Consider the following 11,602-nt stretch of genomic DNA (forward strand, 5'->3'; position numbering starts at 1 on the left):
AAAATATCAAACAACAACATTGTAACGAGTAATTTATAACGTCTAAACCATTAATTTACAACACTTAAGCTATTAATTTATAACATTCAAGCCATTAATTTATAATATTTAAGGAATTAATTTATAACGTCTAAACTATTAATTTATAACATTTACGTTATTAATTTATAACATTCAAGCTATTAATGTATAACATTTAAACTGTCATTTTATACATTTAAGCTATTAATTTATAACATTTAAGCTATTAATTTGCAACATCTAAGCCATTAATTTACAACATTTAAACTGTTATTTTATACATTTATGCCATTAATTTATAACATTTAAGCTATTAATTAACAACATCTAAGCCATTAATTTACAACATTTAAACTGTTATTTTATACATTTAAGCTATTAATTTATAACATTTAAGCTATTAATTTATAACGTCTAAACTATTAATTTACAACGTTTAAACTGTTATTTTATACATTTAAGCTATTAATTTATAACATTTAAAATATTAATTACAAACATTTAAGCCATTAATTTCTGACATTTAAACTATTAATTTATAACATTCAAGCCATTAATTTATAATATTTAAGGAATTAATTTATAACGTCTAAACTATTAATTACGACATTTATGCTGTTAATTTATAACATCTAAGCCATTAATTTACAACATCTAAGCCATTAATTTTCATCATTTAAACTGTTATTTTATACATTTAAGCTATTAATTTATAACATTTAAGCTATTAATTTATAACATTTAAGCTATTAATTTATAACGTCTAAACTATTAATTTACAACGTTTAAACTGTTATTTTATACATTTAAGCTATTAATTTATAACATTTAAAATATTAATTACAAACATTTAAGCCATTAATTTCTGACATTTAAACTATTAATTTATAACATTCAAGCCATTAATTTATAACATTTAAGCTATTAATTTACAACATCTAAGCCACTAATTTACAATATTTAAACTGTTATTTTATGCATTTAAGCAATTAATTTATAACATTTAAGCCATTCATTTATAACATTTAAACTATTAATTTTTAACATTTAAACTATTAATTTATAACATTTAAGCCATTAATTTATAAAATTTAAGCAATTAATTTACAGCATCTAAGCCATTAATTTACAACATTTAAACTGTTATTTTATACATTTAAGCCGTTAATTTATAATATTTAAGGAATTAATTTATAACGTCTAAACTATTAATTTATAACATTTATGCTATTAATTTATAACATTTAAGCTATTAATTTATAACATTTAAACTATTAATTTACAACATCTAAGCCATTAATTTACAACATTTAAAATGTTATTTTATACATTTAAGCCATTAATTTATAACACTCAAACTATTAATTTATAACATTTAAACTACCAATTTCTATCATTTAAGCTATTAATTTATAACGTCTAAGCCATTAATTTATAACATTTAAGCAAATAATTAACAACGATTAAACTGTTAATTTATAACATTTAAGCCATTAATTTATAAAATTTAAGCTATTAATTTACAGCATCTAAGCCATTAATTTACAACATTTAAACTGTTATTTTATACATTTAAGCCGTTAATTTATAATATTTAAGGAATTAATTTATAACGTCTAAACTATTAATTTATAACATTTATGCTATTAATTTATAACATTTAAGCTATTAATTTATAACATTTAAACTATTAATTTACAACATCTAAGCCATTAATTTACAACATTTAAACTGTTATTTTATACATTTAAGCCGTTAATTTATAACATTTAAGGAATTAATTTATAACGTCTAAACTATTAATTTATAACATTTATGCTATTAATTTATAACATTCAAGCTATTAATTTACAACATCTAAGCCATTAATTTGCAACATTTAAACTGTTATTTTATGCATTTAAGCAATTAATTTATAACATTTAAGCTATTAATTAACAACATCTAAGCCATTAATTTACAACATTTAAACTGTTATTTTATACATTTAAGCTATTAATTTATAACATTTAAGCTATTAATTTACAACATCTAAGCCATTAATTTACAACATTCCAACTGTTATTTTATACATTTAAGCCATTAGTTTATAACATTTAAACTATTAATTTATATCATCTAAGCCATTAATTTATAACATTTAAACTATTAATTTATAACATTTAAGCCATTAATTTATAACACTTTAATTTAATTACAACAATATTAATTTACAACATCTAAGCCACTAATTTACAATATTTGAACTGTTATTTTACAACATTTAAACTGTTATTTTATACATTTAAGCTATTACTTTATAACATTTAAGCTATTAATTTACAACATCTAAGCCATTAATTTACAACATTCCAACTGTTATTTTATACATTTAAGCTATTAATTTATAACATTTAAGCTATTAATTTACAACATCTAAGCCATTAATTTACAACATTCCAACTGTTATTTTATACATTTAAGCCATTAGTTTATAACATTTAAACTATTAATTTATATCATCTAAGCCATTAATTTATAACATTTAAACTATTAATTTATAACATTTAAGCCATTAATTTATAACACTTTAATTTAATTACAACAATATTAATTTACAACATCTAAGCCACTAATTTACAATATTTGAACTGTTATTTTACAACATTTAAACTGTTATTTTATACATTTAAGCTATTACTTTATAACATTTAAGCTATTAATTTACAACATCTAAGCCATTAATTTACAACGTTTAAACTGTTATTTTATACATTTAAGCTATTAATTTATAACATTTAAGCTATTAATTTACAACATCTAAGCCATTAATTTACAACATTCCAACTGTTATTTTATACATTTAAGCCATTAGTTTATAACATTTAAACTATTAATTTATATCATCTAAGCCATTAATTTATAACATTTAAACTATTAATTTATAACATTTAAGCCATTAATTTATAACACTTTAATTTAATTACAACAATATTAATTTACAACATCTAAGCCACTAATTTACAATATTTGAACTGTTATTTTACAACATTTAAACTGTTATTTTATACATTTAAGCTATTACTTTATAACATTTAAGCTATTAATTTACAACATCTAAGCCATTAATTTACAACATTCCAACTGTTATTTTATACATTTAAGCCATTAGTTTATAACATTTAAACTATTAATTTATATCATCTAAGCCATTAATTTATAACATTTAAGCCATTAATCTAAAACAATTACTCCATTAATTGTTAACAGTTATACCAATAATTTATAACCACATTGTCGCATTAATTCAAAGTAATTATGCTCTTAATTTATAACATTTAAGCCATTAATTTGTAACTCTACATTCATTGATTTAAATCAATACCATCAATTCGTAGTGAATGAATTAATGATTTATTTTGTTTTATTTTATTAACGAAATATATCAAGTCTTTGAAGTGCTATTTTATTTCTATATAGCATTATCTTTTAATTTTAAATACAGTATTTAATCTCTCATTTCATTATTTCGTATAAAACCTGTGGTAACACAGAGTGTAATTTTAAGATGTAATTTTCCATCTCTGCTCAAAACCAAGGACACAACATCATATTCATGGAATCAAGGAAGCAAGTGCAATTTAACCGAAGGCAACGACATCTTATCATTTGTCCATACGCGCTACAATTGGTACCTCGCATAGTTTCGTTTCTTCGATGATAAGTTCAATATTCAAGTATGATTATGCGGATCCACGTACTACAGCTACTCTAATTAATAAATTTCAATACACGCCACTTCTTTATTATAAAATAATTTTACATCTCTGCTTCCAATGCTTAGAAACTCTTTATGTAAATGGGACCCGAAAGTAGTTACCTCCTCGTGGTGGGTCCCGGTAATTGGTATCGTTTTCCAAATAATAATACACCAAGTACTATTTTGAATATTAGTATTATTATTTGAAAACGATATCAAGCTAAAAACTACATGAGTATAGTCTGGTCTTGATCATCCAAAATAGTTTTGGTGATCTAGACTGGACTAATAACCCCCCGCGGGGGCACCGTGGGACAACGTGGGACATCGTAGGACACCGTGGGATGCGAGCGTTTTAACCTTAATTAATCATAAGATAGATACCTATGTTATGTGCATTGTAAGCTCATTCTGTACAAAGATACTTATCAATCTTGGAACGAAAAATAAAGATCTCGTCTCTCTTGATCCCCTCGCTTACCACACTGAAAAAATTGTTCCCGCGATATATCGGCTCACGGTCGCTCAGTTCTTTCAAACCGTAGCGTGTCGTACTCGTTCGCGCGTATTCCGGGTACGTGCGGGTCAACGTGCACTGGACAAATCTTTGGATTCGTAAGTCGCCCCAAGCACACCTCTGTGGTTAGTAACTGCTCGAAAACTGCCCGTCGTTTGCCTCGAATCGCGGGAGTTGTTATCGCACTGGTGATACCTGCGATCCGTCATACTGTCCGATTGGTACTTCGGTACTCGGGCAGAGACCTGCATTTCACGTCCTCCGTAATCCTGTTTAAGTGAAAAACTCGCGGGCGGGGGGACCCCACTGTGCAGTTGGGGTAATGCCTTCGTAATCCTGATCAGCGGTCCATCCTCGTGAGTGGACCCCACTGTTCAGTTGAGGCCTCTTGCCTTCGTAATCCTGTTCAGCGGTCCCTCCCCGGGTACTCACTTGTTTCAGTTGGAGTGTGTTAAATTGCAGGCCTGTTTGCAGGGTCACTAGTATCATCGGTCTTTGCCATCGTCCGTGATAAGATCCAGACTACTTGACAGGTATCGAGAGAAGGTCAATGATTGGGCTTTCCGCCGAACCTTAGAGTTATCTGGTACACGGGAGTACGTCGCGTAGGTTTGTTAGTTCTTTCGAGAGATCGCGATCTCGTTCGTTTCGGGCGCGCCGCGATTTTTTCCTTTATCATCTGATTCATCGGGCATCTTCTTGTTTTCCCATTTTTAAGGGAAACTTATTGAAATCACATTATATAACTTTTCAATATCTTCAATATCTTATAGCGACGCAAAAGTAGAACGTTAAACAGTTTAGTACAGCGACTCGTATGTCCCTTCTGCAAGACACGAAATGATATATACAGTGTCAGTAGCTTCATTTTCTTCTTTTCGTTCCAAGTTAGATAAATGTGTCTTCGATACCGAATGCTGCCAGTAGGCATGCGAATTGTTGTATAATATTTGTACTGATCGATGTAATCGTTGTGTGGGAGATAGATGTTGCGTTACGTATGCCTTGTTCTACGTTTGTAAAGATTCATGTAAGCGCTGCGTTGGAGATATGTGTTTCGCGGTTAGACTACGAAACAACTATTTCTTTACGCAGGCCCATGGTCAAGTAGAGTCAAAACTGGACATTCTGCCAGTAGGTTGAATGTCGAGATCGATGTGTAGTTTTTAAATAACCCATGGGCGGGTCTCGTGCGTAGTCACCTCCTCGTGGTGAGACCTGGTAATTGGCATCGTTTTCCAAAAATTAATCAGTCGATTAATCTTAGGAAAACGATACCAAGCCAAGAACTACGCAACAGTCCAGTTTAGATCACCAAAAGCCTCTAGAAGGATTTTGGCGATCTAGACTGGACTAACAACCCCCCGCGGGGGCACCGTGGGACATCGTGGGACATCGCAGGACTCCGTGGGATGCGAGCGTTTTAGCCTTAATTAATCATAAGATAGATACCTATGTTATGTGCATTGTAAGCTCATTCTGTACAAAGATACTAATCTATCTTGGAACGAAAAATAAAGATCTCGTCTCTCTTGATCCCCCCGCTTACCACACTGGAAAAATTGTTCCCATGATATATCGGTTCACGGTCGCTCAGTTCTTTCAAACCGTAGCGTGACGTACTCGTTCGCGCGTATTCCGGGTACGTGCGGGTCAACGTGCACTGGACAAATCTTTGGATTCGTAAGTCGCCCCAAGCACACCTCTGTGGTTAGTAACTGCTCGAAAACTGCCCGTCGTTTGCCTCGAATCGCGGGAGTTGTGATCGCACTGGTGATACCTGCGATCCGTCATACTGTCCGATTGGTACTTCGGTACTCGGGCAGAGACCTGCATTTCACGTCCTCCGTAATCCTGTTTAAGTGAAAAACTCGCGGGCGGGGGGACCCCACTGTGCAGTTGGGGTAATGCCTTCGTAATCCTGATCAGCGGTCCATCCTCGTGAGTGGACCCCACTGTTCAGTTGAGGCCTCTTGCCTTCGTAATCCTGTTCAGCGGTCCCTCCCCGGGTACTCACTTGTTTCAGTTGGAGTGTGTTAAATTGCAGGCCTGTTTGCTGGGTCACTAGTATCATCGGTCTTTGCCATCGTCCGTGATAAGATCCAGACTACTTGACAGGTATCGAGAGAAGGTCAATGATTGGGCTTTCCGCCGAACCTTAGAGTTATCTGGTACACGGGAGTACGTCGCGTAGGTTTGTTAGTTCTTTCGAGAGATCGCGATCTCGTTCGTTTCGGGCGCGCCGCGATTTTTTCCTTTATCATCTGATTCATCGGGCATCTTCTTGTTTTCCCATTTTTAAGGGAAACTTATTGAAATCACGTTATATAACTTTTCAATATCTTCAATATCTTATAGCGACGCAAAAGTAGAACGTTAAACAGTTTAGTACAGCGACTCGTATGTCCCTTCTGCAAGACACGAAATGGTATATACAGTGTCAGTAGCTTCATTTTCTTCTTTTCGTTCCAAGTTAGATAAATGTGTCTTTGATACCGAATGCTGCCAGTAGGGATGCGAATTATTGTATAATATTTGTACTGGTCGATGTAACCGTTGTGTGGGAGATAGATGTTGCGTTACGTATGCTTTGTTCTACGTTTGTAAAGATTCATGTAAGCGCTGCGTTGGAGATATGTGTTTCGCAGTTAGACTACGAAACAACTATTTCTTTACGCAGGCCCATGGTCAAGTAGAGTCAAAACTCGACATTCTGCCAGTAGGTTGAATGTGGAGATCGATGTGTAGTGTTAAATAACCCATGGGCGGGTCTCGTGCGTAGTCACCTCCTCGTGGTGAGACCTGGTAATTGGCATCGTTTCTCAAAAATTAATCAGTCGATTAATCTTTGGAAAACGATACCAAGCCAAGAACTACGCAACAGTCCAGTTTGGATCACCAAAAGCCTCTAAGAGAATTTTGGATGATCTAGACTGGACTGCACCGTGGGACATCGTTGGACACCGTTGGACATCGTTGGACACCGTTGGACACCGTTGGACACCGTGGGATATGTCTTGACTATGTCGGATCCATTCTGAGCCCATTCTGTACAATGATACTTGCCTCACTTGGAACGAGAATTTTCCACTTTTTCACTGAATCTTGCAGTTATTTTGTGCACATGAGTGCGTCACGTGAGTCCATCGATTCTTTTGAAAGATCCCGATGTATGAAATTATTCTCTTATTTCAAATGAATTTTTAGCGTATTATCTTATTGTTTCATATTGAGTTATAACGTCATAAACTTGCAACTTAGTAACAGTTAGATTCAAATACCTCGAAACAAGGTTTCGCGCTTGTTTGTGCAGTATTCTTTAAGTATATTTAACTGGCGAACTTTTGAATTCTTGCAAATATTTTCCAATATTTATAACACGCGACTATAATGTATTAGTGGAATGTATATTTCGTATTCTAATAACGAAAATTAAGAGTATAGATTCTAATTGCGAACGGTATAATTCTTACAAACGATTGCATTGCATTCACGGTATTCGTAAGCATTTGTTCGCTATCGAGAAATATCTCACAATTTTCAACTAAATAATATTTTTCAAACTTGTTCCAATTACTCAATAATAATTTTTAAGTGTAAAAAAATAGCAGCATTTTCTAAATAAACGTTCGATAGGAAAAAGAAGAAAATTGTCGAAACGACGTTTCGCTTCTTCTTCACCCACCCTCCCACCCGCCCTTAAACAACCACCATTTCCACCACTGGACTTTACACGGTTCCTGCCTGATGTTAGTCTCTCTGATGATATTCGCTGGGATGGCGCAGCATCCATGGTACGTCCTCTGTTTCTCCGCTTCGAACGGTGAGTCGCATGCATTTCTGTTCCTCCGGTCACCCAATCATGTCGTAGGATGAAAGGTCCGAATCGGCACGGGTGACTGGTTGTATTACGTAGAATTTTTTGCGAGCATAGTGACCGCGGGTATTTTTTATACCCGTGAGTAGTAACATTCTTTTTTTAAATTTATTAGTTTAGGATAGGTCTTCTTGCACAGCGCGATTATAATAATTAGTTTAAACATATACACTTGAGAATATATTCGTGTTATTTATAAATATGCATGTTAATATTCCGTATGAATATTTGCAAATGGCAAATATCTACACGAATATATCTGTTTGACACAAATATACTTGATCTTAAGCAATGAATTAATCGTGACAATATTAAGTCACGTTCGTTTATTTCACTTTGGCTAGAATTTAAAATATGAGTTAAAATTCATTTTTTCCCGTACAAGAATGTGTGAAATTTTACGTGCAAGAAAACACTTCGCGACAGGCAGATTTTTGAATCAAAGCAATAATTTTGAACACTGCTTCTGCACTTTCGAGTATATGCTTTGATAAAGAGATCGCCTGAGATTATTTCTTTCTTAGTAATATATTTAGAGTCAACTATTCCATTTGATCGAGTCTCAGTCTTTTTCAATTAACGCTACCTTTTTGCAATATTAAAGTTTTGTTCTAATTTATTTAATTAATAAAGTAGAGTTACTTAGTTACTATTAAATTAATAAAGTTGATTTAATCAGAAACGAAGTAGTAAAATATAAAATCAAAGAACGTTAGTCCGTTAAATAAAAATCACACAAACTAATCATCTTTTTAGATCAGGATTTTCAGGTTTAACCCTTTCCGTGCCCATTGTCAGGATCTCATTCACGTGCCCAGGTGCTACTTGAATGGGAGAGAGACATTGGGCACGATGATCTAGAATTAAGTAATGTAATAATTGATCAGCGACTGACGATGTGTTAGTGTATCGTGCACGACGTATTTTCCACATTATGTGTGTGTGTTGTTAGGCCGTGGAATTGCGTCGCTTTTTCTCATTCGTTAAAACTTCAAATATTAAAAATGTCGAGACATATATCGATTCAATTTACGTCTCGATAGAATCGCAATTTGTGATAATATCGTCCACGCGATTAAGTGTAACCACGCTTTAAATATTGCCGTAAATTACAATCATAATTCCAAGTTTACTTACATTTATTTTAACGATATCATTTCCTCAGACGTGTTTTATCACGTTTTACGCAATGGTCACTAGCCTTCGTCAGTCGATTTCAGGAAAACGGTACGTACCTTAGAGTGTGCATGGTGTTTGTTAAGCTCGGGTGTCGGAGGCGTCCCGGGACGTCCTCTCTAGTGTAGGACCTTTGCGCCCGAGCGTTTGTGTGAGAACCGTGGAGCGAGTGTGTTGGTGTGCCTGTTTTGCCATTTTTAAATATAGCGCTAGGTAGGATAGGTAGTATACTTTCTGGTATGTCTGTTAATTATAAGTAGGTAGGGCCGGGCAGGTTGGCACAGTCTCTGGTCGGGTAGGTACATTTTCGTGTGACCAACCTGTTTCTGGAAATCTAATTTGAAAAATCGACGGTGAAACTGGCCCGAGTAGAGCATGCACTCGTCTCTGGTTTTGCCTTTCGATTTTTCGAATTTCGCGGTCGCGGTCGCGAATGGGCTCGAAACGAACGTTTATTGCTCGAGCACGCACATGCGAGTGAGCAACGATCACAGCAATGATCGTTGGTCAGTCCATGTGCACTTCAATCAGCTTCCGCGGTTTATATTTTTATTTTCAAGTTTTTTTTTTGTTTGCGATTTAGAAGTCTCGAGCTTAGATTTAAGTTTCAGCGGGCATTGCGCCCGAAGAAAGAAGAGGCTATAAGCCGAAGAGGCCCGGCAAACTGCCACTCAAGAGGGCAACTACTAATGGCTACCCATCCTCTGGGTCATCCAGAGCATGGGAAGTCATTATTGTTACTACTTTGTCACTATGCTTGATTTTAGTAGTAGTAGTAGTAGTAGTAGTAGTAGTAGTAGTAGTAGTAGTAGGTTGCTTTTTTGGCCGATGTATATAATCGGTCCATCGTCCCATTGGGCAAATCGCGATTTTTCTTATTAGTGTTGCGACAAATTAATTACGGGTTGTATTAGAGTTGCGAAGTAACGAAATAAAATAATCGCGTTTGCTTTAGAGTTGCGAATTACGATATCGCGATTGTCTTTTGCAAATTTTATTATGAATTTTTAGAATTTCTTATAAAACAATACGTATCAGAATTTATTCTGTTTTCTATTGTTTAAGATTAGATTATAAAAATGTTAGTTTTTAATTAATTTTATAGTATTGCAAGTAGCAATACCAGAATATTTAAAGTACCTTATTTATATAGTAAATAGTAATTTTTATTAAATTCACTATAAGAGTTAGCGTTGCGATATTATTCCATCGCGAGTTCTGCTAATTTTTCCTGTTAACGTTGCGATAATGAATGATCGCGTTTTGTTGAGTAGAGTTGCGTTCATAAACTGCCCAAACCCTCCGACTGCAATTGTCGGACACTGTTCCTGTATCACACGTACAGCTGCAAGAACTGTGCAAGTGTGATCGTTCATCAGCAACCTCTTAAATGGTTGCACTTCGATCTCTCGCTATTAGTGTTGCGTATTGCTTAAATACGAGTGCGTAGATTTATACTTATTAGTGTTGCGTATCAAATATCGGGAATTTTCAAACTTTTCTTTTTTTTTTTAATGATAGATTAATTGATATTGCAGATATAACAAAGCACTCGTCGCGTTTGATTTTGAGAATTTTCTGCTTCATAAATATTAGTAGTAAATTAGTGTTGCGGAACAAAAATATTCAGTTCCACTCTCGGCGTGTTGATCGGGTTTATATAGAGTGGAAGACGATTGAATTTTAGTAGCCATTCTGGCTACTGCTTTGTTTCCTTTTCAGCGCCCCTTATTAATGCGCCCCTTATTACTACGTTTATTACTGAAAATACTGCTATAAGACATATTCTTAAAAGTTAAAAGTTAAAAGACAAAGCAGGTGATTTTATAATAATCGGGGTTTCCCCCATCTTAGTTATTCCAAATGAACTTTTCAATTTTTAATTCAGTTTAAATTGAATTACATAAAATTCTTGTTTTCAACGTAACCCTAGCTTCGATTAAAAAGATACAAATGATTCTCTATATTTGCTAAAATTTAATCAATAGTAATTTGATCTATAATTGACCATTAGTAGATTATTTTTCATTTCTTAAATTGTTCTCGTTTTAAAGATGCCTGTTTCTTTCATATAGAAACAAGAAAATGAGTTTGTTCCAGATTTATCAATTTACAGAAATTACATTTCAGTTACATATACGAACATTTCATAGCATATTAAATACGTATACTAGATACTCAAATGATTTTTCTTTCATTGTCTGATTGTTCAGAATTCTTCCCATTTCCCCATATTTAAAAGAAGCATATTGCGATCACTTTGGAGTATATA

At 33.5% G+C, this 11,602-nt stretch overlaps 1 protein-coding gene across 1 annotated transcript in view; it reads right to left on the reverse strand.

Annotated features, from left to right (window-relative positions):
* Positions 1-10,185, reverse strand: part of LOC138184410 (alpha-ketoglutarate-dependent dioxygenase alkB homolog 4-like) — a 51,638-nt gene extending 41,453 nt beyond the window's left edge. Inside the window, exon 1 of the mRNA XM_069122289.1 lies at positions 10,075-10,185. Coding sequence (XP_068978390.1) covers positions 10,075-10,185 — 111 coding nt within the window. The remainder of the gene's footprint in view (positions 1-10,074) is intronic.
* Positions 10,186-11,602: the final 1,417 nt, after the last annotated feature.

Source organism: Bombus flavifrons, chromosome 10 (assembly GCF_040668555.2).
Source record: "Bombus flavifrons isolate JBK064 chromosome 10, iyBomFlav1_principal, whole genome shotgun sequence".
In the NCBI taxonomy this organism is placed as follows: Eukaryota; Metazoa; Arthropoda; class Insecta; order Hymenoptera; family Apidae; genus Bombus; species Bombus flavifrons.